Source organism: Lepidochelys olivacea, assembly GCF_965140295.1.
Source record: "Lepidochelys olivacea isolate rLepOli2 genome assembly, chromosome: 1".
NCBI classification, from domain to species: domain Eukaryota; kingdom Metazoa; phylum Chordata; order Testudines; family Cheloniidae; genus Lepidochelys; species Lepidochelys olivacea.
In genome coordinates, this window is record NC_140411.1 from 128,019,080 (window position 1) to 128,046,617 (window position 27,538).

Genomic DNA, 27,538 nt, shown 5'->3' on the forward strand with positions numbered 1-27,538 from the left:
TTGTCTCTGTTTAGGCCTGAGACCTTACACTAGGACTTTTCTACCAGGCCTCATGTCTCTCTCTATTACACTGACCTAACCTCCACTTTCAATTACTCTTTTTATACCTTTTGAGCCTGCCGTTTTTTTTTCAGAACCTGATCTACAAAAGCTCTATTAAAGCAAAGTTTGTGATGGTGGCTCCACTAGTTAAGGCAGCTGCTGCTGTCCATCTGCTATTAAATTTAGACAGTCAGCAGGTATGGTTGAATTTTGGGTCATTGTGTGCTTTATGTCATCTTTCCCTCCTCCTCTCCCCTCACACATCTAACTTCTGGAAGTATATTCTGATATTCAAAAGTTTAGTTTTTCATCTGACAAGTTATTTACTGGGGAACATATATTGATCACAACAGTCAATAATAAAACTCAATATTGGAATGCTACAGGAATGGGAAAGAATATATAGAAATTGTTTCTCATTTAATACCTTTTTGAGATGAATAAGACAGTTTCCTTCCTCGCTTTGTAGCATGACAACATTCTATTCTGTTCCTTTTCTGCCAATCAATTGAAATGTGTGAGTCACATGTCTGCAGGATCAGTCCTAAATCTTAAAAACCATATGTAAAAATCACTTTCCAAGTCCCAAGTTCTTCCTACAGCAATTGGTAACAGAATTAATGCCTACAAGCAGGCGAAACAATAAGCTCCCTGTATGGTTTAGGTACTGTAGTTACAATAAACTGTGGCTGCACATATATACACCATGCAGACACCATAGTCCTCCATGGGGATCAAACTAGGCACTAAAATGACAGGCTTCTACTTCAGCAGGAGCCATGGGTCAAATTTGTCGCGGTGAATCTGAATGGAGTTACACCAAGGATGAAACTGACCAAGTATTGCTGAATCCTTTACGGAACAGCACCTCATTCACTTAGATATTTGCTTATTATATTACATTACGTAGATTTCTCCAAACTATTATTTTTTTTCTTGTTCACTAACTGAAGTGGTAAATCCCACCAACGATCACCATACTTCTTTACCCAAGATGACCGTAAACATATAAAGTAAGTTTATTTATTTTATACATTTTTATTAGTGTCATTTATCAGTAAAACTGCCAGTTACAATCTAGAACAGGACCCTTTGCTCACCAACCAAAAGCTACTTTTAGTAATGATTGTGCAAATGACAATAAAAAAAAAAAATCTTAAAGAGCAACATTCTGCTTTCTGGCGTGCATGATTATTTAACTTTACTGTTATCCAGTTAAAGCCGTAGTTTGTTCAAAAGCTGTTGAAAAATTGCAGTCGGTTCTTTCCTAAGCCAATTTTACTTTTTCTTGTGTATATCTCTCTGACGGTTTCAAATATTTATCTATAGCTAAACGCCCAACAGAGAATGGAGTTATACCTCTGCGAGGCAGTGATGTGCTGGGAAACGGAAGTAATTGTAACACAGAATCCACTGTGCCTGGATGCCTTATGGCCAAAATATTCAGACCTGGGTGCCTAAAGTGAGGCTCCTAAATACATATTGGAAGGCACAAGTCTCTCCAGGTACTATTCCATGTGTACATGGAGTGCGCTTTACGCACCTAGCTAGTAGTGGAGAGTAAATGGGAGAAAGCACTACCATAACCCCCTCGTCCTCACTTAAGGCCTCTTTGCTCCCCAGAGAGGCATATTTTAGGTATAATTTGGCCCAAAAGAAACATGATTTTTCAGAAATGATGTTATTACAAGTTGACTGCACCAGAGCATTCACAGTTGCAGGGTTTTATGAACAACCACCTATTTTACAGAGCAGGGTGTGCACTGTCACCTTCTTTATCACACCAGCAAAACGGGAATGTCCCACAGCACGGCTGCAGCCAGGGCTTCCACATAACGTTGTACAAAGAGAGCTGTTGTGGGACTGGAGTCAGTGTCTGGCGATGCTCCTGAACAGCTCTTTCTATTCTGCTTATTACTGTGTCAAACAGGGGCTCAGTGCCAGGTGATAGAGGTTTGGCCTCGGAAGGGTCTCTGGAGAGATCAAAGAGTAAAGGAGGGTCATGATGGGTTACACCTTCCCCAAAACAAGGGCAAATTCCTCTTCCGTAACACGCTCCAGCACCCTCTGGATGGAATATTGGGGTCACATAATGAGCCTTCCACAGTGCCCCACCTGCCAGGAGAGAAATCAGATATAGGGACTAAATGATGAGTACAACATAGCACTCTGGTATTTGAGAGTGCTCCTTGAAGGAATACAAAGACATTTACCAACGAAAACACACAAGGTTACAAGGCTTCTTAAAGTCCTTCAGAACAGATACTGATTTTGAAAGCACTAGATGTTGTGGAGATGAAAACGTCTGTAGGATGGTACAGTAGGTGTTTTCATTAAACTTCCACTTACATCTTTTCTCTATGTTGATTGCAAAGAGTCCTTTGTTGTGGTGCACCTTCTGCTGGCATTAGACATCACTACAACTTCCATGACAGTTCTGACTTACCAAGAACCTCAGGAGTCAATCCATAGGTTCCACAGAACTTGGGCCAAGCACAGAGAACTTCACTGAGGCTATGTCTACACTATGCAACTTTTAGTGACACAGCTATGTCGCTACAGCTGTGCCGCTAAAAGTCGAGCAGTGTAGCTGCTGTTTGTCGACTCTCCTGCTAACAAAAAAAGCGGCATTAGCATTGTCGGCAGGAGAGTGCTCCTGCCAACAAAGCACTGTTCACACCAGCGCTTGTTGTTGGCAAAACTTTTGTCTTTTGGGGTGTGTGTGTTTTTTTTAACACCTCTGAAAGACAAAAGTTTTGTTATTCAGTTGCCAGTGTAGACCTGGCCTAAGTATTATTGCAAAAAAAAAAAAAAAATCAGTTAGTGGTTGCTATGATGACTGCTTCTATGAGGAGAAAATATTTGCTAGAGTTTGTATCCATCATGGGGAGAATGTCTATACTCACTGTCCTTTTGGTGCCATCGCACCGCGTGTAAGTATGACCCACAGTAGTGAAACATGAACTCATGCTCTGACTGTTGAACTTTTCCTTGTAGTAAAGGCATCAGGTTCCGGCCATCAACTACCCTAATGTGATGGAGATAAGAGAAGTCACCAAACTGGGACAATAAATATTGTATTTATTACTCACTCTGCAGTAAAAAATTCTTAGTGCCACTGGCACTACGTCTACATATGGTTTACATGTTTATATGTTTATAATTTCCCTGCTGCATGTGGCCTACGTTTAGAACAGCTATTAGAGAAAAGTTAAGCAAATACTGTAAATCCCTAAATAAAATGCTTTCTAAAACAAAAATTCAGACTTATCCTATTGAATAGTACACAAACAGTTTTTACAAAGAATTAGTTCTTATGGAAAACTAAGACCCCTATTCAGGAAAGCATCCCTAAAGAGAACAGCACTTAAGCACGCTTTCCTGAATAGGGGTGGATTTAAGCACATAAGTGCATCCCTGATTTGGGGCCTAAATTAGTATTTAATAGTTTTCTTGTAATAACACTGATGAATAATTTTTTCTTTCCTATGTAACTTAAGAGTCCCATTTTTAAGGCACTTAGGTGCTTTTGAAAATATTACCCCGGCGTGTATATTTCTGACACTTCTGCAATTAAGAGCAGTGTGGCATTCGGGGGATGGCCTCCCCATTCAGAGTTCTACACTGCAATAAAACACCCAGGGCTGGCCCCTATCAGTTGACTTGGGCAAGCGGAACTCGGGCTGCGGGGCTGTAAAATTGCACTGTGGTGCTGTATGACTAGAGCATGACTGTTTATATAATTAATATTGCCACTCGTTGGACAGTTGCAACAAATCTTATACAAAGTATATCATGTAAGGTGTAAATGGAAAAGTTATGATTTGATGAGTAGGATTATCCTGTTTATGCGCATGTATCATTTTGTACCTGAAGTTATGAATACTGGCTACATAGATCTAGATTTCAAATGTGTTTGCTCCTGGGATAACACCCACAAGGTAATTTACGTCCAGTCTGGCCAGCACATTGTGAATGAGCTATTCAAGGTGATGGCCCATTAAAGAACACTTAAATATCACAATGGGCCACAGAAGAAGCTTGTTCCCACCCGGTAAGCCTTCCTGTGGATGCTTGAGCCAGAATATGGGTAATGGCTCCTATGAGTCATCAAGGCATGCAAGGGCATGTGACAAGCTCATGTGACCCTGGACTCCACCTTGTGCCCCTAATTTTCCACAAACTAAGACTGAGAACAGTCCCTCCACATGGGAGAAGGTATAAAGGACCCTGGAAGCATCTCCATTTTGCCTCTTTCCTGCTCTGATCTCTGGGCTATGGACTTACACTAAAAGGAGCATTCCAACCAGGGGACTGAGGACCTTCCAGTCGTTTGGAAGTTACCAGAGACTTTACAAGCCAGCTGTCTGATCCAAGAACTTTTCAATGTATGTATATAATTTATTTGACTACTTTAACTCTCCTTCTTTTCTCTTATAAATAAACATTTAGATATTAGATACTAAAGGATTGGCAACAGTATGATTCTTGGGTAGGATCTGAGTTATATATTGATCTGGGTATGTGGCTGATCTCTTGCGATCAGAAGAACCCTTTGTTTAATGAAATTGGTTTTCAATAACCACTCATCATAAAGTCTAGTGTCTGGGTGGTGAAATAAGGGCTGAAATGCCTAAGGAGACTGCATTTTTGACTTCTTTTTAACCAGTGTGGTGAGACAGAAGTTTACTTTTGATACTGGTTTGGAATATCTAATGATTGAATAACCAGCAGCTGGAGGTGAGTCCAGCCTATTTCTCAGCAGTTTATCCTGAATCTGGTGTTCTCAGATGTGACCCACTGAGGCATGGTGACATGCACTGTAGGCTTTTGGGCTTGGGCTAGAACCTGGGACCTGAGAATCATGCGGGGAGGGTTTCAGAGGCTGGGGTCCATTCCAAGCTCAGACATTTACACAGCAATGTTATAGCCCCAGAGCCTGAGCCCTGCGAGCCCGAGTCAACTGACATGGGCCAGCTGCAGGGTTTTTATTGCAGTTGTAGACATACCCTTAAATAGTTCATTTCATACTCTCTGCGGTTTCCTTGTTCTGACAACTATCCTACCCCCATGCACTACATGCTCTAACCCATAGTGTGCATACCACACAATGAATGTAAAGTTTAGCAAGAGCATAAGCAGCAATATTGTTGTTACAGATATAGGGAGTGAATATACTTTGTTGTCTCCATACCTGTCCTGGGGCACTATCCCTCCACCCAGATGAGCCACTGTGGGATAAATGTCCATAAGGCTTGTAGGTTCATCAATAACTGTGTCAGCAGGAAAGACTCCTGGCCATCTAAGTATCCCTGGCACACGGATGCCTCCTTCCCAGCCTCCCATGCCTTTTCCACCTACAGCAAAGTGACATATAAGAGTTATGACTCATTAACAGACATTAGACTTGTGCATGAAATTAGAGACAGATGGCAGCAGCACATTGCAAAGGTTTAATTCAGTGGTTAAGTTCTGATTTCATAAACTTCGAGAGGGATGCACAGAATCACTCAAAAAGTAAAAATCAAACACGCCCTCAAACTGGGAGGGTGTGTGTAATTAATGTCTGTTGCAATGACTTGCAGCTTGGGACAGATGGGAAAATGGGCAAGCAAGCTTTCAAATATATGTTCTTCGGCAATAATTTTCTCTCTCTTCCCCTCACACAGCTCTTCCTGCACTCAGCTGTTAGTCTACATCCTTATGTAGGGTCAGAATGGGGCGACATGAAACTTTTGAGAGCCTACACCAAATAGCCCCATGGCCTAGCAAAAAGGGAGAGACTGGAAACGCTCTGAGAAAACACAAGACTGAAGGGTATGAAATACGTCTTAAAAAAGCATATAAAGAGCCTCATCCCCCATTTTAATTCAGAGTTTCAGTACAGATTGGTTCTGTTTAGACATGGGCTAACATTTTCAAAAGTGACTCAGCATGTAGGATTTAGTCACTTAGGAGTCTAAAACCTAAGTGCCTATTTCACTTTTGAAAATGAGATTTAGGCTCCAAAGTCACTTAGGTGGTTTTGAAAAAGTTACCCAAGAACTTCAAGACCAGAAACATGAATCTCAATAATACAAAAGCTATCATATATCCTTATTTGAACTTTCAGTCAAATGTTTTTCCCTAACCACATTGTACACAGGAATAAGACAGATATAGATAGAATAAGATTTTTACACAGATCAAGCATCAGAATGCTCAGATTGCTTATGTGCTGAAGAAAAGATGTGTACTGTGGTACAGTTGGGTACACCCAATATAGCCATCAGGTTTCCATGTCTTTTCGCTGCTCGCCCTCCAAATCCCATCAGACTCATTCACCAAATCTATAAGTACTGCTTCCATTCAATGGCAGCAATCAGAGCCACTTAACAGTCCAACTGCATAAGGAAGAGCCAGGAGCTAGGAAAAGTTCCTCCTTCCCCTCTCTAAAAGCAGGCAAACTCTCCCTTTCAGTAGAACACAATTTCCACAGCTCAGGGAGTCACAGTTTCAAGTCTTTGCCCCTGGCTCTGTACTTGGCCAGTGCTGCACTAGAAGTCAGGCCAGGTTGCAAAATTAATACAAGCTGCAGTTTGAAAAATGAAAACATTTACATGCTTTCTGATCAGCATTTGTCTTGTGTAGAGTATACTGAAAGCAACAAAACTGTGCAGTGATTGCCTTGTCACTGTGAGGGACAGCACACTCCTCCTTTCCTTTTCTGTTCTGATTACCCATGTATCTATGATTTCTGGGGTACAATAAGTAACCATAATTGAATTTGTCTGACTGCATGGAAATCATTCACATTTACTATCTAGTAGGAATGATTCCATAAAATGCCATTGAAGCTTGTGAATGTCAAGAGTTTGTATACACAAAGAAGAAAGCTTTTTTTGGTACCACTTCTCCTTACGATTTTCCCTCGCTCTCTACAAAAGATCAGTTAATAACTATTTTAATACAAATATTTTTCCCTTCTCTGAAGCCTTCCATCCAAGGAACTCACAATGATTTACAGGTGTTATGCAAGCTTCACAATACCATTGTGAGACAGGCAAGTTTAATACCTTCATTTCAGAGAAACAAGATGGAGCACAGAGAGATTAAGTTTGCTGTCCATGGTTACACATGACATCTATGCTAGAACCAGGAATAGAATAATAGAATATCACGGTTGGGAGGGACCTCAGGAGTCATCTAGTCCAATCCCCTGCTCAAAGCAGGACCAATGCCCAATTAAATCATCCCAGCCAGGGCTTTGTCAAGCCTGACCTTAAAAACTTCTAAGGAAGGAGATTCTACCATCTCCCTAGGTAACGCATTCCAGTGTTTCACCACCCTCCTAGTGAAAAAGTTTTTCCTAATATCCAACCTAAACCTCCCCCACTGCAACTTGAGACCATTACTCCTTGTCCTGTCCTCTTCTACCACTAAGAATAGTCTAGAACCATCCTCTTTGGAACCACCTCTCAGGTAGTTGAAAGCAGCTATCAAATCCCCCCTCATTCTTCTCTTCTGCAGACTAAACAATCCCAGTTCCCTCAGCCTCTCCTCATAAAACTCATGTGTTCCAGACCCCTAATCATTTTTGTTGCCTTCGCTGGACTCTCTCCAATTTTTCCACATTCTTCTTGTAGTGTGGGGCCCAAAACTGGACACAGTACTCCAGATGAGGCCTCACCAATGTTGAATAGAGGGGAACGATCATGTCCCTCGATCTGCTGGCTATGCCCCTACTTATACATCCCAAAATGCCATTGGCCTTCTTGGCAACAAGGGCACACTGTTGACTCAGAAGAAGAAAGCAGCTTTTCACCCCAGATGGGACCCAACTCACATTGAGCCCATCAGTGTTAGTCAAGCACATTAATTTTCTATTGCATTTCTAACCTTAAAAGAAATCGTAACATATTTCTTACCTTTATATATGCCATTCCAGCCACCTAGCTGAGTTTTTCCCTCTTGAGCCTCCAATTGTCCTCCATGGTCAGAGGCAAAATACGTGAATGTGTTGTTTTTCAAATCTTCCTTGTCAATAGCATCAAGAATTTTGCCTGTAAATTAAAGAAAGACAGAAAAACAGTCAAAACTTTGCTATGAATCAAACAAAAAGATCAAGATCTAATTAAAATGATCAGAACACTAAAGCTTTGCAGAGCCCTTGCAGAAACCTTTAATAGCTTTTAAGACTCTAAAAACTTGGTCGATATCAGTATTTCACTTTTACACTGATACATTTAAAGAAAGTCTCTTTCATAAAGGACACTTACCCACCAACCAATCCATTTCTTCTACATTGTCTCCATATAAGCCGTGTCTGCTCTTCCCAAGAAATTTCTCCGTGGTGAAAAGGGGTGTGTGAACATGTAAAAAGGAAACGAAGAGGAGGAATGGTCCATGCTTGTTTCTTAAAGAATTAAATGAATATTTTTGTTGTGCATTTGGAAAATTCTAGAAGCTTTCACATTCACACATGTACACACATACATTATAACTAGCACCGTATTCATCCTGACATAATGCCACTGACCTTAATTTGGCCCGTCCAGAGCATTCTGTCTCGTAATGTGCACAATGGATGACACTAGCTATTTTGGGGGGTAATGTCTCTCCTCAGAAGGGTTTGCATTACAATGCACCAAACAGTATATATTTTCAAAACAATTTCCCTAGTGAGAATGATCTCAGAAGCTCCTCACAAGAGGGCTTTACCTCAACACAAAATTTAGCTATTTTCCACTCCGTAATAAAGAGAAAGAGAGAGCGTGGCACCATGGAAGGCTGTAAACTGGGTGAAAGAAAAAAGAGGGACACATGATAATAGAACAGTTAGGCAGAAATAAATGTCAGACTTCAAGGTATCACATGTAGTCAGGAAGGGTAAATTTTTAAAAAAACACCTCTATGACTGAGGCTTCTAAGTCCAATTTTCAAAGCAATTTATGCACCTTTACTTACAAAAGTATTTAGATGCCTAAAGATGCAAATAGATGCCTAGAGGAATTTTCAAAAGTGCCTAAGTAAGTTAAGCATCTAACTCAGTGGTGGGCAACCTGCGGCCCGCGGGCTGCATGCAGCCCATCAGGGTAATCTGATTGCGGGCCGTGAGACATTTTGCTGATGCTGACGGTCTGCAGGCCCAGCCCCCCACAGCTCCCAGTGGCTGCAGTTCACCATTCCCAGCCAATGGAAGCTGTGGGAAGTGGGAGCAAGCATGTTCCTGCGACCCACCGCTTCCCGCAGCTCCCATTGGCTGGGAACGGCAAACCGCGGCCACTGGGAGCTGCAGGGGGCCAGGCCTGAGGATGGTCAATGTCAGCAAAATGTCTCGCGGTCCGCAATCACATTACCCTGATGGGCCGCATGCGGCCTGCAGGTTGCCAACCACTGACTAAAAGTCACTGAAAGTCAGTAGGACACAGGCTCCTAAGTGTCTATGCCACTTTTGAAAATGGGACTTAAGCACTTCTGAATTTTTTACCTGAAGTTTTATTTGCTATGTATAGCACAGTACAGTTATCTGGATGTCTCATGGGGCTTTTTGTAGTTTGTTCCCTTCCAGATGAGCACCAAAGGGGATGAGCCACTGCAGGAGGCAGGATACCTGACCAAATAGATCAAACAGTCAGATTTACTATGGTTAATTAGTCTATATTCTTATGTTAAAAAAAAAAGAAGATGTCTGAAAGGGAGTAAGAGAATAAGCCACAGAGAGAATAGCCTGGCAACCACTGTAGGAGAATTGCTGGATTATGTAGCGCTGGACCAGAAACAGCCCTCCATTAACAGAGATGGGGGGCTGGCAAGAGAGAAAGAGCAGCCTGAAAGCTAAAAGAGGGGATGACAGGATAGTAGTGTGTGTGTGTGGGGGGGGACAATAATGGAAACCTAAAAAATAAGCGATTGCCAAAAAGCATGTTTTATTTGCAGCAGTCTTGTGCTGTAATGGTGCCACTCTTCACTGGCACAATGGAGAGTATGGGCCATCAGGTTGCAGCCCATCACAAGATCTCCATACAAATTACTTATTCTCTCACTACAGCTTTTCAAAAGCATTTAAGTGATTTTGGAGCATGCACCCCACTGATTTTCACTGGGACTTATGAGCCTAAATCATCTGGCACTTTTGAAAATCCCACCCATGTGGGTTAACAAGGTGGTCCCAATTCTGCGAAGACTTACACCTCAGATGATACCATGGACTTTGGCCCAGCATTCTTTCATGATAAATATGAAGAGATAGATTTAGTTAGAAAAAATCTTTTAGCGTTTGGTTGATAGCTGGAGAAGCTACACAGTGTTGTTTTGCAAATAATAAAAAAATTGAAAAACAAGTCCTTGGTGACATATGTCACCTGGTTAAACTCTACCCTATCTGAAAAGCTCCAGGTAGTTCCAGATCCAGGATTGCTGAAATAAAGTCGAATCCGTGGTGTACTCATTTGTTGTCAATACTCAAAATGCTCTCCCCATTAACACGTCATTCATACATGTTTTCTTGGCTCCAGAAACCAAGTCAGTGAGCAATGTGTTTGTAGGCAGAAATTTCTTATGTGTTTCAAAAATATCTGAAAAAGAATTATCCAGAGACATTAACAGCTTATGCAAAAAACTCCACTTGCACCAAGGATCTTAAAAAACTCCTGGGATCTTGTCTCCTTTAAGAAAAAAGGAAGGCCTTTAGTTACCTTTCAATAAATGAAACTGCTTCCTTAAGCATGAGGGCAGACGTCCTTTCCAACTTCATAGGTTGTTCAGTAATATCATAGTTCCTCATCAGGATACAGTTCCAATATTGCACAAATCCATAACTGGAGTACCAGGAAGTGAAAAAAAGAGAGCCAGCTAAGGCAAAGAAGGCGACTATTTTCCAGCTGGCGGAAATCAAGTCAGTAAGCTTTCCAATGATAACTGTGAGCACAGCAAGGGCAATTATTTGAGTGTAAAGCCAGAGTTTGGCTTGAAGGACTGCATCCAACTCGGGAGGTTTGTTTTTCTGACAGTTGTTTAGGAGAGTAAAAGGCATGCCGTAAAAATAATCAAAACCATGGTTTGAAGGGTGGTGGCAGTGATCATTGAGGGCTTCACAGTTCATACCCTGATGCCACTTCCCTGAAAGTTAAATAAACAAAGAAAGGCAATTGTTAGGGTTGGGATTTTCACAGAAGCCTTACGAGAGCTAAGTGCCCATTTAAATGGCAGTTGGGCACATAAACCCCCTAGGTTCCTTTGAAACTTCCAGCCTAGAACATTAAAAAGCACTTGTAAAAGATGGAGTTAGCACTGCAATGCAGGTGCCTGCTGTGCAAGACTCGGAAGAAGAACCATGGATTTCAGTCCCTCCCTGTGTCTGCAGTCTTTTACTGTGCTTGTCTTAACGCAGGCCCTGAATCTAAAAAGAGATCTTCATAGGTGGATCCTTGCACCTATGTGGAATTCCACTGAAGCCAGTAGAACTCCATACTGGCATAAAAGTTTCTGTGGACTCTGTCAGGGTTTCTGGGGCCATAGATTAACCTACCCAGGGAAGGGATTTGTTTTGTAAAAAACATTAGTCTGCATCTATGCAGCCATATAAGAAATGAATACTGAAACATACTACAGGAAACACATGTACCAACATTTATGAAATAATAGTTTTCTACAAATGTAGGCAATTGTAGCTATAATAAATGTGAAGTGAAAGCAATGCCACTAGTTTGCTGTAGATGTAACTCTTCCCCCAAAATGAATACCAGTTATTCTTTCAATTTTGGCATATGGCAATGTACGATTCAGTTTATATATATTTTATATATAACCCACAAAAAATGACGTTAAAACATTTTTAAGATTGCAAAGGCAAGCACTCAGAACTTAATCCTAAACAAAGAAACATTTCCTATGTCCAAGTGTATTTAAGGAGATTTATAAATCCACATGCAATGGTCTACCTAAACTTAATTCCAAAATCTCTGTGCATTATAAGCCTCCTCCCCAAATAAGTCTTCTCAGGTTGTCAGACCCATACCAGTATCTAATCCTCTATTCTTTCTTCTGTATAAACCAGTAATCCCAAATTCCAACAGAAAATGCCTGATTTTCCTCTTATTACGAATCCAGAAAAAATATGAAAGATGAATTTGCAAGCACTGCAAACTGTTTTCTTGTTGACTTGATATGCACAAAGAATTGCTTCCAGCTTATATAAAATGAACACAGCTTCCAGTAAGGGGATGTGTACGCCGCAACGTAAGCCTGGGCTCAGACTCTGGCTTGAGTCCAAATCCTCCTTCCATCTACATACAAATCTCTCAGACTCGTGCTCAGACCTAGGATCCTAGCACCATCTGGAGCTAGAAGGTCCGAGCCTTTGTCAAGCCAGGATCCAGAGTTAGAGCCCTATTGCTTTGCAGTGTAGACACAGTCCTGGTTAACTCACATCCTGTAAGTCTGCCAAAAGTATCCTACAATTCCATGGGCCAGCTTCCTTTGTCCTCTCTATCCCAACAATCTCCAATCACCTGCAGTGAAAATGGAAGCCACCCCTTTTGGTGAGCAGCAGCAGCAGCAGCTCAGCAAGTCAGCATTAAACCTTCCATTGTCTCCTGACCACCAAGCTGCAAATACCATCAAAGAACCTTCTGTGTTTACAACAGAAACTGAACAGAACAGGCCTTTTGCAAAGCACGCTGCCTAATGATCATGGGAGCACAGCCAGATTTTGGTGAATCTCTGGTGCGAGGCCAGTAAAATCGTAGACTTTAGTAAGACTACCTGGAATTATCCCACATATCAGCAGATAGCTAAAAAGCTGACAGCGCTGCAAATCTTCTGGACTGGTGAGCAAGGCAGGGAGCGGATTAAGAGGCTGAAGAGCAAGTGCCGGAAGACCAGGGACCAGAACTGCACCTCAAGTAACTCGCCAGCCAAATGCCCATTTTATGAGGGGTTTGATCAAGTGCTGAGCACTGTGCACGATGACCTAGTCAGCTGGGATAGTGCCGTGTAGAAGTCATGTTGGCCCCTGAATTCATCATGTGAAATTCTTTATGCGAAAGTTCTGGATCCACGGCTGGTCATCCCAGTTCTGCATGCAGATGTGATCCCACCGGTCTGTGCGTGTGACCCTGTGTCAGAAGTGCCGGTGTACGTGGGGGCAATCAGAGGCTAAACTGAGTGTAGTGAGCAGCATCAGCCAGTGAGAGTCTGCCATGCCTGGGTACTCTGCCTCCTCCTGCTCTATCATAAAATCAGTCAGGTGCATTTGGTGGGTCAGAAAATGCCACCAAAAGGTCCACCAGTGTCTCATAGAAGCTCTGCCCATTTCCTGACACAAGCGTGAAAGCACAAGCAAGAGAAGTTTCTTCAAAAGGCACCTCCTTCACGTGGCTGGCTCCAGTAGCTCAGAGCGCACAGGCCACATTGAGTCCTCGGCAGGCTGTGTTGGCGGGCTGTTCAAACTTCCTCTAACATGCAAGGTGGACAGTCAAGTTTTCCCACAGTGCATCACAGTCAAAGGAGTGGAGCAACCACATTTGGGGAGGGCGCTAGGGAATTTGGGATATGGCTGGTTTGACTCGGGGCTGTGTGCTGCGGTGTAGATGCCAGAGCCCCAGTTTCAAGCCCAGATTAGAAAATTGTCAACATAGGATTAAGAGTTAATGTAAATACTCAAGCCCCAGGTTTTCAGCTGACTTGAGTTCCACTAACACTGGGATTACCCTTAGACCAGTGGTTCCCAAACTGGGGTTCGCAGAACGTTACTGGGGGTTTGCAGAACGTCACTGGGGGTTCGCCAGAAAAATTTCACTAATGGGGGTGAGAGGACCCCGGGCATTGAAGGCAGCAAATGAGGTTTGCAACTATGTTAATACTAAGTTTGGTTCCTCCATTACCTGACTTTTTAATTTTTTAAAAAATGTGGGTTTATCACATACTTGGGTATGTATTAAAGGTTCACGAGTCTCAAAAACTTTAGATCCAAGATGGCAAAGGTGGAATAGCACACTAGATCACATCAAAATCCATCTTGCGAGCAAGTAAAACAAGATGCGAGGAATCTTCCACTGGTGTCAAAAAGCAGACTGCTACCTGAAGAAGGATCATTTTGATTCACTGGAAGAGCCAACAGCCAAAATGAAAGTGGTCACTGAGTTTGTATCGGGAGCTGGTAAGACTGAGTTAAAAATAACCTTTGCTGAGGAAAAAGTTTGATGGTAATGGTTAGCAAGTATGGAACAGTCCAGGGAAAGGGTGAAATTCACCTAAACAAATCAGCACAAAAATATTCTGATGAAAAATCAAAACATTCTCTTTTTCGTGATGATTCGTAAATAAGCAAATTCAAGTGATTTCATGTCCTCGGATTTTTTGGCATCTCTGCTTGTGTGTTTACATACTCATCTTTTATTGTTTGCTTTTATTCTGTGATCGGTAAATAAACAAATAAATAAATAAATTCCTGGATTAGTCTTCAGACCTCCTCCTCAGAAAAAAGCACCTGCTCTTCTCACCTACCATTAGGGGTTACAAAGGCAAACAGTACCAATGACTTGACTTCTATGCTATACCATCACACATTTGGATAGTACTTCACATTTTCAAATGCTACTTAATAATCCAGAGGCAGAACATGCTATTTCTGAACACGGCTGGACTTACCTACCTATGAGTGGGGAACATATTATATTAGCCAGTTGTGTACTACCTACCTGCTGTTAATTTCTATATCCCTTTCCCCCTCTATAGCCAAAAGAAATGATTAAAGTCCTTCCTTTGTTGGATTTCTGTCTCTGTCTCTGTGTGTATATCTATATCTCAAAGGAAGCACTGAGAGAGTTTTGTTAAGCTTTGGAAAGGCTCCTGGACCTAGTACAAAGCTCAGTTGTTCTAACCATTGTAACCATGCCACTTCTTGTGACATATTTTACTTCTCCTATTTTATGCTCCCTTGGGTTCAGATGATTAAATGTTCAATGGGAATGTTAGATCTTTGGGGTAGGGGCTGTCTTTGCATTATGCATGGGTAAAGCACCTACCACATTAGGGCAACAAGCCCCAATTGGGAGTCTCTAGGTCTTTCCACACTACAAATATTAAACAGTGCTAGTTTGCTACAATATAGGATGAGTGTACAGTTATCATAAATATCAGAGAGGCAGTGTTTCCTAATGGATAGAGCACTGGATGGTGACTTAGGAAATCTGGGTTCTATTCCTGGCTCTGCTGCTGGCCTGCTGGGTGACCTTGGGCAAGTCCTGTGTCTCAGTTTCTCCATTTGTCAAATGGAGATAATAATACTGACCTCCTTTGTAAAGCACTTTGAGATCTACTGATGAAAAGCACTATATAAGAGCTAGATGATCACGATGGTCCCTTCTGGCCTCAAAGTCTATAAGGTATTATTACCACTATTATTAATATAGACACCTGCATCTATTAGGTATTTTTTTCACCTGCTCAGGGGCTACCCATCTGTGACTGACAGACAGTTAAGAGAAAATAAAAACCCAAACAGTCTCCCAAACATCCGGGTAATCATTCCTGTGCCAACTCACGATAAAACATATTCCTACATACCTATAAGTCCCGTGGTGTAACCCTGCTGACGCAGCACCTTGGCAAAAGTGGTTTCATTTACAGGGAGTCCTCCTGACCCAGCATTCCACTGCAGGGCACGATACCCATTACTGGAAGCCATGCCTGCAGTACATAACAAAATACACCGAGTATTTTCTGCTTGATTTTTCATTGTTTTCATTGCTTAAGCCACACTCCTGCCAAGATTTAAGCAGGGTTAGGTAATATCTTTTATTGGACCAACTTCTGTTGGTGAGTGAGACAGAAGAGCTCAAAAGCTTGTTTTTCTCACCAGTGTAAGTTGGTCCAATGAAAGATATTACCTCACCCATCTTGTCTCTCCAATGTACTGGGACCAACACAGCTATAACGACACTGCATAGAAGTGCCTTGCATAATGACAGGTTTCAGAGTAACAGCCGTGTTAGTCTGTATTTGCAAAAAAGAAAAGGAGTACTTGTGGCACCTTAGAGACTAACCAATTTATTTGAGCATAAGCTTTCGTGAGCTACAGCTCACTTCATCGGATGCAGTGAGCTGTAGCTCACGAAAGCTTATGCTCAAATAAATTGGTTAGTCTCTAAGGTGCCACAAGTACTCCTTTTCTTTTTTACTGCATAGAAGATTTATGCATGCACTTAACTTTGAACCTGTGGAACTATTCATGGAGCATAAAGCACACCCACATAAGTCTTGCAGGATCAAGGCCATAAGAATAAAATGTAGCAGTCCCAGATTGTTTATATACTAATGTATGTATTTGCACCACATGCATTATTGCGGTATCAAAGTGCTTTAATGGGTCAAGGACAGAGCAAGACAATAAACAAATAATATTTGGCACTGTTTTTTGTATCAGAGAGGAGGGATGGCCCATGCTTTAGGGCATTAGCCTGGGAATTGGGAAGCCTGGGTTCCATTCACTGCTCTGTCACAGACAGCTCTATCTAGCCAAGGGTAGTACCATGTGACTTGCAGAATTGCTAACATCATACTTATAGCTAAGAAAAGGGGAAAAATACATGATCTGGGCAATTACAGACCAGTTAGTCTGCCCTCAGTAGTATACAAGGCTTTATAACAAATTGTGAAGGACAGAATAATTAAATTAATGGAGGTAAATGGTAAAGGGGATGTAACACAACAAGGGTTTGCCAAAGATAAATCATGCAAGTCTAACCTGATTTTGTTCTTTGAGAAAATAACTGATTTTTAGATAAAGGAAGTGCAGTAGATATAATATACTTGGACTTCAGCAAACCATTTGACATGGTACCACATTGGAAATGTTTAGTTAAATTAGGGAAGGTGGGGATCAGTACAAGCATCGTAAGGTGGATGAGAAATTGTCTAAAAGGGGAGAAGGCATCAGGCTGAAAGGTGAATTATTGGACCAGAGGGAGGTTACTAGTGGAATTCCTCAAGGATCAGTCTTGGGACCAATCTTATTCAATATTTTTATTAATGACCTTGGTACAAAAAAATAGAAGTGTGCTAATGATGATCATTTGCTGAAGATACATAGTAGGGAGGCATCATCAATTCGGAGGAGGATTGGAAAGGTTACACAGGAAGATCTGGATGACCTGGAAGACTGGAGTGATACAAATGGGATTAAATTCAACATCACACACTTCGGATCTAATAATAAGAATTTCTGCTACAAGCTGAGGTCTCATCAGTTGGAAGCGACAGAGGAGGAGAGAGACCTGGGTGTGGGGTTGATCACAAGATGACTGTGAGTCACCAATGTGATGTAGCTGTGAAAAAGGCAAATGCAATCCTAGGACGTAACAGGTGACGCATTTCCAGTAGAAATTGAGAAGTATTAACGCCATTGGACAAGACCTCATTTGGAATACTGTGTGCAATTCTGGTCACCCATGTTCATGAAAGATTAATTTAAACTGGAACAGGTGCAGAGAAGAGCTAATTGAATGGTCTGGGGAACGGAGAGCCTATCTCATGAGAGGAGACTGGAAAAACTTGGCTTGTTTAGTCTAGCAAAAAGAAGGCCAAGAGGGAATATAATTGCTCTCAATACATAAGGGGGTAAATACTAGTGAAGGTGAAGAACTATTTAAGCTAAAGGACAATGTCAGCCCAAGAACAGTTAGATATAAACTCACCATGAACAATTCAGTCTGGAAATTAGAAGAATCTTTCTAACCATCAGAGGGGTGAGGTTCTGGAACAGCCTTCCAATAGGAGTTGCAGTTAATCTTAACTATTTTCAAGAGAGAGCTGGACAGATTTATGAGTGCAGTTGTCTGACAGAATTACTTGTGCTGGTAGGAGAATCTCAGCAACCCTGGGACTGACATCTGGTTTAGGTCTTCTTTTCCTAAAGCTCATGCTTCAGGCTTTCAGCTGGCTACCTGCCAGGGTCAGGAAGGGATACCCGCACTCCAATGTATTTTGTTGGGAGGTTTTTTTGTTTGTTTTTTAATCTTCTTCCTCTGAAGCATCAGGAATGGCCAAGCTGGAGATGGGACACTGGACTTATCTTTGGCAAACCATTGAGGTGGCACCAAGCATAATCTCTCTCAGGTATGTGGCTGGCTGGTTCTTGCTCGCATGCTAAGGGTCAAAATGATACTATATGAGCAATCGGGAAGGAAGTTTCTTCCAGTCAGATTGGCAGTGACCTTTGGAGGTTTTCACCTTCTTCTGCAGCGTGTGGGTCATCTGCCATAATTTTCTGGCTATATCTCACTCAATCTTTTTCATACTGCTGCAGGGGCCGCAGGCACTGGGCAGTTTGTCCCTTTTATTCTCTGCCTATGATACATAATAGTCTCCTGTGGGATTTGGTCTAATTTCAGTTGTTGGGTTTAGTGTGTGGGTCCTGGGTGGTGGTGGTGGCCTGTGATACAGAGGAGCTCAGACTAAGTCGTCCCGTCTGGCCTTAGTCTTGATTTGCCTCCATTCCCCTTTTGAAAAATGCAGATAATATTTCCCTACATTGAAGGTTGCAAGACACTCAGTAATGCCTTGTGGTAATGGGGCCAGATAGATCTCCACCCAAGAGTCTCAAAATTCATCACAAACGTCAATTAAGTCTCATGACACCAGCATCAGGCAGATAAATATTATCCTCATTCTGCAGGAAGGAATGAAACCCAGTCCCTAGGCTTTAAACACAAAAGTATATTTATCTCCTCCATGTCTTTGGTTTACACAAGTTTAGGCAAGCTAAGACCAATGTCAAATCTGCATACCACACAGTTTATAACTCTCAAATATTTTGTGCTAGCGTTCACATTTATATCAGCTTAAAAGTCACTTCTATAGTTCTGTTTCAGAGTAACAGCCGTGTTAGTCTGTATTCGCAAAAAGAAAAGGAGTACTTGTGGCACCTTAGAGACTAACCAATTTATTTGAGCATAAGCTTTCGTGAGCTACAGCTCACTTCATCGGATGCATACTGTGGAAAATACAGAAGATGCTCTTATACATACAAACCATGAAAAAATGGGTGTTTACCACTACAAAAGGTAAACCAGCAGGAGAGTAGGGTGGGGGGAGAGAAAACCTTTTGTAGTGGTAAACACCCATTTTTTCATGGTTTGTATGTATAAGAACATCTTCTGTATTTTCCACAGTATGCATCCAATGAAGTGAGCTGTAGCTCACGAAAGCTTATGCTCAAATAAATTGGTTAGTCTCTAAGGTGTCACAAGTACTCCTTTTCTTTTTTCTATAGTTCTGTAGTTAGAAGGCCTGCAAATGATATGAGTATATGATAAAGACATAACCACTCAAAACAGCACAGGGAAGTCAAGTTCTTCCTCAAGAGACTGCTAGGACTACAAAGAATAATTAGCTGTCAACAATATCTTGAAAAGCTAAAAGTTTACATATTTGGTCTCTTTATAGTGTCAAAACACAATTAGAGTCTATAAAATAGCTGATATTCTCATCTGATAACAGCCCTTTGCTCCCTTGCAATGTTGACCTAAAATACAATAATTTCTCTCTTTTTGTATAATTTTGTGATCTTCCACTCTATACAGAAATTATTGTGGTATGTCAATCACCCGCTGCAAAAGATTTTAAATAAATGGGAAGGGTTTTCTAAACTGTCACAGCTTGACCATTGCTTGTTAGAACCCACTGTATTCCCTTCGTCCATAGCTTTCAAGCTCAGCAGAACACAAGGAAGTGGACACAGCATTCTCTGTAAAAGCTAAAGATGTGAAGAATCTCATTTTACATTGGCATCCTTTCACTCCTACACTAAGACACTTAAATGTGACTCTGACTTTTTTCATACGGTTATGCTGAAGGTTTGTAAAATGATGTTAACCCCTCCCAGCCCCAAAAGTTCATTGTTTACCAAGTGTTACCATCCAAATCTGAGATACCAGCAATAGAGTATTTTCTTCTACTTAGGATAGAAAATTACTGCATTATCTTATATTTCACTATTTGGGGACTGTTGGTAGATGTTGACTTGTTACTGATGATCACCAGAGCTCAGCTGATTAAATAGACAGCATTGTATCACTAAAAACGTGCCCAACCTGATCTGATGGCGTATCTGCCAGTCAGGAAAGCTGCTCTGCTTGGAGTACAAAGTGGAGCTGCAGCAATGTGCTGAGTAAGTTTCACCCCTTCCTTGGCCAGCTGGTCAATATTAGGGGTCCTACAAAGAACAAACAAAAGAGGCATATGTTAACACAAGTAGGTAGCAAGTTGAAGGATACATACATGAAACTTATTACAAGAGAAATCGAAACTAACTCAGCTTTTACATGGTTTCCCTGGAAGCATTGCTCTTTTATGCTATATGTATACTTTAAGAATGTTTGGTACAGTGCTGAGTAGCCTTTCACCACTAGAGAACTAGGACCAAATTAATCCCTGAAGTAACTCCACTGATTTGAATGAGTTAACACAGGAATAAATGTGGCCAATGGTTTCAAATATAGCTTAGTCTGCAAAAATGAAACTGCTGCAATTACACATGTAAGTGGAAAGGAGTACTAGTGGTACCTTAGAGACTAACCAATTTATTTGAGCATAAGCTTTCGTGAGCTACAGCTCACTTCATCAGATGCGTTCAGTGGAAAATACAGTGAGGAGATTTATATACACACAGAAAATGAAAAAATGGGTGTTATCATACACACTGTAAGGAGAGTGATCACTTAAGATGAGCAAAGTAAAACTATTTCCCCATGTTTATTCCCCCCCCACACCCTCCCTCCACTGCTCCTCAGACGTTCCTGTTAACTGCTGGAAATGGCCCACCTAAATTTGTTAGTCTCTAAGGTGCCACAAGTACTCCTTTTCTTTTTGCGAATACAGACTAACATGGCTGCTACTCTGAAACATGTAAGTGGGATGCTGAACATAGAAGGAATGATTTCCCATTCAAATGCTTTGACTACAGTAGAACCTCAGAGTTAAGGACACCCCGGGAATGGAGGTTGTCTGTAACTCTGAAATGTTTGTAATTCTGAACAAAGTGCAGTTCGGGCTCCAGTTTCAGCAGCTGACACTCCAAGCCAGGTTCCAGCAGCTGCTGAATCCCCTCCTCAGTGCTGGCATCTTTCTTGCAGGGAGCTTCTTTCCCTGCATCGGACTGCAACCTTGTCCCCTTCTGGCCAGAGGAGGGAGGTGTGAAAACAGCTTGTCCCCCTCCCATCCGGGGGAGGGGTGTGAAAACAGCGTCCCCATCCTGGCCTGGGGAGGGGTGTGTGAAAACAGCACCCCCCCACAAACTCCTGGCCGGGGGGGACGGGGGAAGGTGTGAAAACAACGCAGACCCCAGTGCTGCTCCTGCTCTGCCAGCTGCCTTGGGCTGGCAGACGCAGCGTCTTCACTCCTAGATGTAAGTGGCTACCCCGCGGATGGGAGTGGGGTGAGGGGAGGACAGGCAGCCCAGATGTGCCTACCTTTAAGATGTAATACAGGCACAGTACAGTATTTGCTTTCTTTCTTTTTCTTTTGTCTCCGCTGCTGCCTGATTCTTCTGGTTTCACACGGTATCCGGTTCACCAGTCAGTCCATAACTCTGGTGTTTGTATCTTTAAGGTTCTACTGTATGTCACTTTTATAACCCTATATTTTGGAGTTCACTGAACCAAAACCTCCTATCAGGTATCTGGAGCTTTTGTGAGCCAAGCAGTTACTGTTCAGTGTTGACACTACAGATTATATATGGCAGCAAATAATAATATAGTTACACAATGATATTTTTATAAGGTTCTAACTCTCCCAGGGGGTAGGACTGCAGCAGTAGGAGGAGGGAAACAGGCCTTACAGACCTTCCTACCTCCACGAATGGCAGATCTGGACAATGGGGGCAGGAAGTCTACAGTGCTCCTTTCTGGAACCCCAGCACCGCCATGTGAGGCAGGAGGAGACCCCCTACCACCTCTTTGGGATTGCCTATAAAAAAGGCGGAGCTTCTTCAGGTGGAACAAGCCCTTCTGCTCCTGCTACAGACCCAGGCTAACTGGGAGAGTACAGGCCTTGTGGGCCATCCCTCATGAGTAAATTAGTGAGTGCCAGCCCACAGGATCCAGTGGGCAGAGGCCTCATGTACTCGGAAGAAAGGAGTGAGAAAATGGATGAAGATTGGAGGAAAAGCATAGCACAGAAAGAGCCAGGTTTATAGATAAAAAAAGTAGAAATGGGTAAAGTGTAAGATATATGTAGAGATAGACAAAGGGTAAATAATAATGATACAACATGTAGTCAGAGGTTAATGGACAGAAAATAAAAGGAAATTCAGATCGAGTGGAAATAATAATGTTGCTTCCTTCCCCCATTTCTTTTTTTATTGTATATGTAGGCCCTAATCCTACAAGTATATACACATGGACTTAACTGTATGTGAGCTGGCCCCATTGACTACAAGAAGACTACTCATATGCATCAAGTTAAGTGCATGCATGAGTGTTTGAAAGACTGGGGCCTTGGACTGTAAAGTCATTGGGGCTGGAGCTTCTCTTATTTTATGCCTGTAAAACATGTAGCCTACTTGAAAAAATTAAACACATACATATATTATGAGAGAGCCTTTACCTTATGGTATTGTTACCATAGCAACCTATGTCTCCAATGCCAAGATCATCTGCCATTATCAGTAAAATATTGGGTTTAGAATCCACAGCGACACTCATTCCACATGTCTTTGGAAATATGCATAATGCCAGCAGAGCAGTTAGGTAGCTCCTGAAATATAGTAAAACAACTTAAGTCGTTACCCGTATGAACCACTGTACTGTTCACAATGGAAATGCTAATATGAGCCAAGGTTTGAATTAACTTAGGACAAAATGTAGCCCCTGCCTCCACGGCCGAGGAGAGCGCTGCTGGCAGCGGGTCTGCTGCATGAGGAAGTGGGAACTAGATACAGGGGTGGGTGTAGAGCAGGGGTGAAAGTAGCTTAAATGACTTACCAGTATGCAGGGCAGCCGGGGTCCAGGGCAAGGTGTGGGGGGAGGGAGCGACTCTGGGCCCCCAGAAGGGGCATGGCCTCTGGCAAAATCCCCCAGCCAGCCCTTCAGCGCTGCCTGGCCTGTGCCGATTTAAAGGGGCTGGGGCTCCATCCACAGGTGCAGTGGCAGCAGTGGCAGCTGGAGCCCCAGGCCCTTTAAAATGCTGGGCCCCAGGGCAGCTGCCTCTTTTGCCCCCCTCCCCATCAGCTGCCCTGCTGGTACGATCAGCACTTTCTTACCAGTATGCTGTACCGGGCCATACTGGCTTACTTTCACCTCTGGTGTACAGCTAAACTCCACAGGGCCTGCTGTGAACAGGAGACAGAAGGGCAAAGGCTCCATTGTTGTGTGTACCCCCCCATCTGTTCCTTCCTTCCACGTACTGGTCTCCCTGCTCCCAAGTAGGTTACTCTAGTCATTGGGCTGCCTCTGTGGAGGAGCTCTGCAAAGGTCTCCCACTACAGGCCTGCATGGGAGAGAGGATTCCTTTTCCCATTTACCTGGCTTTCATGCTGGCCCCAGGATTATAGTCTGAAGGTAAAATTTTCAAAACACAAGAATTAGGGGTCACCAAATGAAATTAATAGGCAGCAGGTTTAAAACAAACAAAAGAAAGTATTTTTTCACACAACGCACAGTCAACCTGCGGAATGCCTTGACAGAGGATGTTGTTGCCAACACCATAACAGGGTTCAAAAAAGAACTAGATACGTTTCCATCAATGGCTATTAGGCAGGATGGGCAGGGATGGTGTCCCTAGCCTTTGTTTGCCAGAATCTGGGACAGGGGATGGATCACCTGATGATTACCTGTTCTGTTCATTCCGTCTGGGGCACCTGACATTGGCCACTGTCAGAAGACAAGATACTGGGCTTGACGGACCTTTGGTCTGACCCTGTATGGCTGTTCTTATGTTCAAAATTGACTTAAGCTCCTAAATCCCATTTTTTTCACACTTTCTAATATACTAAGTATGTCTGTCTCGAACAGGGTCAGCTTTTGAAGAGTTCTCAGCTGCTCCAAATGTCAGTTAAAGATTACATTCCTTGAGCCTGACTCCACATTTCTCTCTCTTGCAAAGTCCTTGGTGAGGGAATCAGTAATTTTGCTGGAGTAAGAACAGTAGCAGTTCTATAGTACTGCATGAGAAAAGAGTCTCCCAATATCAATCCACTCCTAAGCCTTTAGCTTTTAAAGAATTGCTGTCAAGTTGTTTACTCCAAAAATGTGATGTATGGAAAGAATAGCTGTCACCCCACAAACAAGCTGGAAACAAAAGCATATTTAGAAACAATTCAATGGTATAAAAGATAAATCTGCTTCATACTGTAAATAAGGAATATGCAGCTGCAGCCAATGAATTGCTTAAGAGCAAAGTTCTTGTCCTTATGCAATCGTCTATTAATAATTTTTGGCATGGCTATGTATTGTCATGTGAGAAACTTGGGTCTGGACGCAACTTTGAGAATTCCACTTACTCATACTACTTGTCCTCTGGAAGGGAGGCTGCTGATCACAGTACAGTTGAAGATAGCTCTTAAAAGTTACACCATGTTGTACTGGTATTATGAACTCCCGCAAAGAGCACAAAGGGTGATACAGTAATAGCCATGCAAGATATTGGAGCGTAATACATTACACCGGAGGAAAAACAACAGCCCCTAGGAGGGCAGATTAATTCATGCAGGCATTTTTTTGTCTGAAATGGACTGACAGGAATAACTCTCTCTTCTCTCCTACTACTAAAATCAAGGCAGTTTGACTTTATGAAAGCTGCTTTTATTAGTATCTACAAATGTCTTAGCCCTTAATTTTTGCACAGCGTGAGGCTCTAAATATTTGTCGATGACACTGGAGTTATCAACCCAAAATAAATTCCTGCTCAGGGTAATAGAATTTTGCTGCCTAATGTACATTCCAGCTACAGTTTCAAATGGATGCCCTAAGCTGCTGTGCTCATACCTAGAGATGATGGCCTTTCAGTAGTATTTCCCCAAGTATGGAACAAGGGCATTGTGAGATCTAATTATGTATTGTTGGAGTAGGCTAGGGTAAAAAGGAAATGTGGAATTGGAATGTACCATGTGCAACAATATTTTTATTGTTCATTCACCCACAGCATGCATAACCACTCATGTTTCTTAAAGAACATATGTGGTGTCAAAACATTATCATATCCTCCTTTAAAAAGACCCCCTAACTGTCCTTTCTAGTTAATTTAGGGTGAGCAGATGTCCTGATTTTACATGGACAGTCCCAATATTTGGGGCTTTTTCTTGTATAGGCTCCTATTACCCACAACGGCGGACTGATTTTTCACACGTGCTATCTGGTCACCCTAAGTTAATTCTAAGTGGAATGAAGCCTACATGAGAAATTGGCATCCTGCACTGCTTGTCTAATCACAAGTGAGGAACTGATCAACCTAGGAATGTGTACAAAAGGCTGAAGGAATAGGCTCCACAAGCAAAAGGAACAGACCAGGAGAGAAAAAAATATATATTTTAACGTAATGGAATTTTACAGGGAAAATTACAACACATGCAGAATTTCAGGGCACGCATTGCTGCAAGATTCATCTGGATCTGCATCGCTTGGTGAGCTGGGCCCATTTTAAAGCAAAAGCATTTTAATACTGCCAAATACATACCAAAGTTATCTATTTGGGAACAAGGAATGCCGGCCAGGTGATTGTGTCTTGGAAGGCAGTGACTGTGAAAAAGATTTAGGGATCATAGTGGACAAGCAACCTAACATGAGCTCTAGTGCGATACTGTGGCAAAAAGGGCTAATGCTACCCTTGGATATACAAAAAGGGGAGTAGTTAGTAGGAGTACAGAGGTGATTTTACTTCTGCATACAGCATTAGTGAGACCAATACTAGAATACTCCACGTAGTTCTGGTGTCCACATTGTAAAAAGGATGTTGAAAAAGCAGAGAGGGTGCAGAAAAGGCTACAATGATTCAAGGGCTGGAGAAAATATCACAGTGAGAGCCTTAAAAAGAGCTCAATCTGTTTAGTTTATCAAAAACAAGATCAAGAGGTGATTTGATTACAGTGCATATGTACCTTCATGGAGAAAATACTCGGTACTACATGGCTCTTTAATCTAGTAGAGAACAGAACAACAAGAACCAATGGCTGGATGCAGAAGCCTGACAAATTCAAAGAAATAAGGAGCATATTTTTAACAGTGAGGCTGATTAATCATAGGAACAAACTACCAAGGGAAGAGGTCATCACATGATGATGATGTCTTTCTGGCAGATATGCTTTGGCTTTACATAAATTATACTTTACATAATCACAAGTAATTGGCCTCAATACAGGGATAACTGGGTGAAATATAACAGCCTGTGATACACAGGAGGTCCAACTACATGAGTGAATAGTGCCCGCTGGCCCTAAACCTTATCAATCTATAAACCTGCAGATTTTCCTTCAGATGGGACAGCAGGAAAAGAGAAGGGAAGAAAATCAGTGATAGAAACAAATGTAACAAAGGAGATGTATGAGGAAAATAGGGCATGTAAGAGTAAATTAACCAGAGAATTACTACAGGTCACATGAAATATAACTAGAGTGCAAAACTCTCAGATACTCTAGTATAAATGCACAGGTTTCAGAGTAGCAGCCGTGTTAGTCTGTATTCGCAAAAAGAAAAGGAGGACTTGTGGCACCTTAGAGACTAACAAATTTATCTGAGCATAAGCTTTCGTGAGCTACAGCCGAAAGCTCATGCTCAAATAAATTTGTTAGTCTCTAAGGTGCCACAAGTCCTCCTTTTCTTTTTATAAATGCACAGTAACTCCACTGATGGTGAAATTGAAAGCAAACTTTTCCCCAGTGTATCTGTGCTTGTCACAATCCAGCAAATCCCAAACTGGATAGAGCTGAGTTTGTAGGGATCAAAGAAGGAAAGAGGAGAGGAAATAGGGATGAATTGCTATTTTCCTTTCTTAACACTGCCCATGTTGTTTTCCACTGTTTATGACACAATGAGCCACCCTGTCTGAAGGCAGCAGTTCTGATTAAGCAGACAATTGGAGACAAGGGCAGATAGGAGCTAGCAGAGAAGAGATGCAATTTGACTTGAAAGCCAGACAGAAGTCAAGAAAAACAGACTTTTACTGCCTAGGGTTTACTATTTTGAAACATCCTGTAAATAAAATTCTGCATCAAAACAGAGTATGGCTCAAAAACACCTGGGAGCCTGTGCAGAGGGCACAAAGAATACAAAGCTCTGACCATGTTCCAGAGGATCTGGACCTACACACCTTCTGGACAAAGGAAAGGTCTTCGAGTGCGACCCCTTGGTACAAGTGGCAGAACACTGCTGGTCGACTCCCATCTGAAAGCCAGATTCCTGCACTGCAAATCCGGAAGCAGGAACTCTGAGAAAGAGAGCCCTGGCAAAGCTAATGTTATGAAGGCCAGAGAGGGAATAAAGGCAAATTAGAGTCTTCCTTAAAAAGCGTAAACTTCTCTAAG

The 27,538-nt window shown here is 42.1% G+C and overlaps 1 protein-coding gene across 1 annotated transcript in view; it reads right to left on the bottom strand.

Annotated features, from left to right (window-relative positions):
• Positions 1 to 1,786: 1,786 nt before the first annotated feature.
• The window catches only part of LOC311518202 (uncharacterized protein), a gene marked incomplete at its 3' end in the record, with an annotated part of 68,369 nt that continues 42,617 nt past the window's right edge, over positions 1,787 to 27,538 (bottom strand). Inside the window, exons 12-21 of the mRNA XM_084623772.1 lie at positions 27,325 to 27,513; positions 22,630 to 22,779; positions 20,118 to 20,239; positions 15,592 to 15,714; positions 10,719 to 11,142; positions 8,301 to 8,437; positions 7,950 to 8,084; positions 5,237 to 5,399; positions 2,949 to 3,070; positions 1,787 to 2,157 (exon numbers count right to left, since the gene is read on the bottom strand). Of these exons, the coding sequence (XP_084479898.1) occupies positions 1,787 to 2,157; positions 2,949 to 3,070; positions 5,237 to 5,399; positions 7,950 to 8,084; positions 8,301 to 8,437; positions 10,719 to 11,142; positions 15,592 to 15,714; positions 20,118 to 20,239; positions 22,630 to 22,779; positions 27,325 to 27,513 (1,936 nt within the window). The remainder of the gene's footprint in view (positions 2,158 to 2,948; positions 3,071 to 5,236; positions 5,400 to 7,949; positions 8,085 to 8,300; positions 8,438 to 10,718; positions 11,143 to 15,591; positions 15,715 to 20,117; positions 20,240 to 22,629; positions 22,780 to 27,324; positions 27,514 to 27,538) is intronic.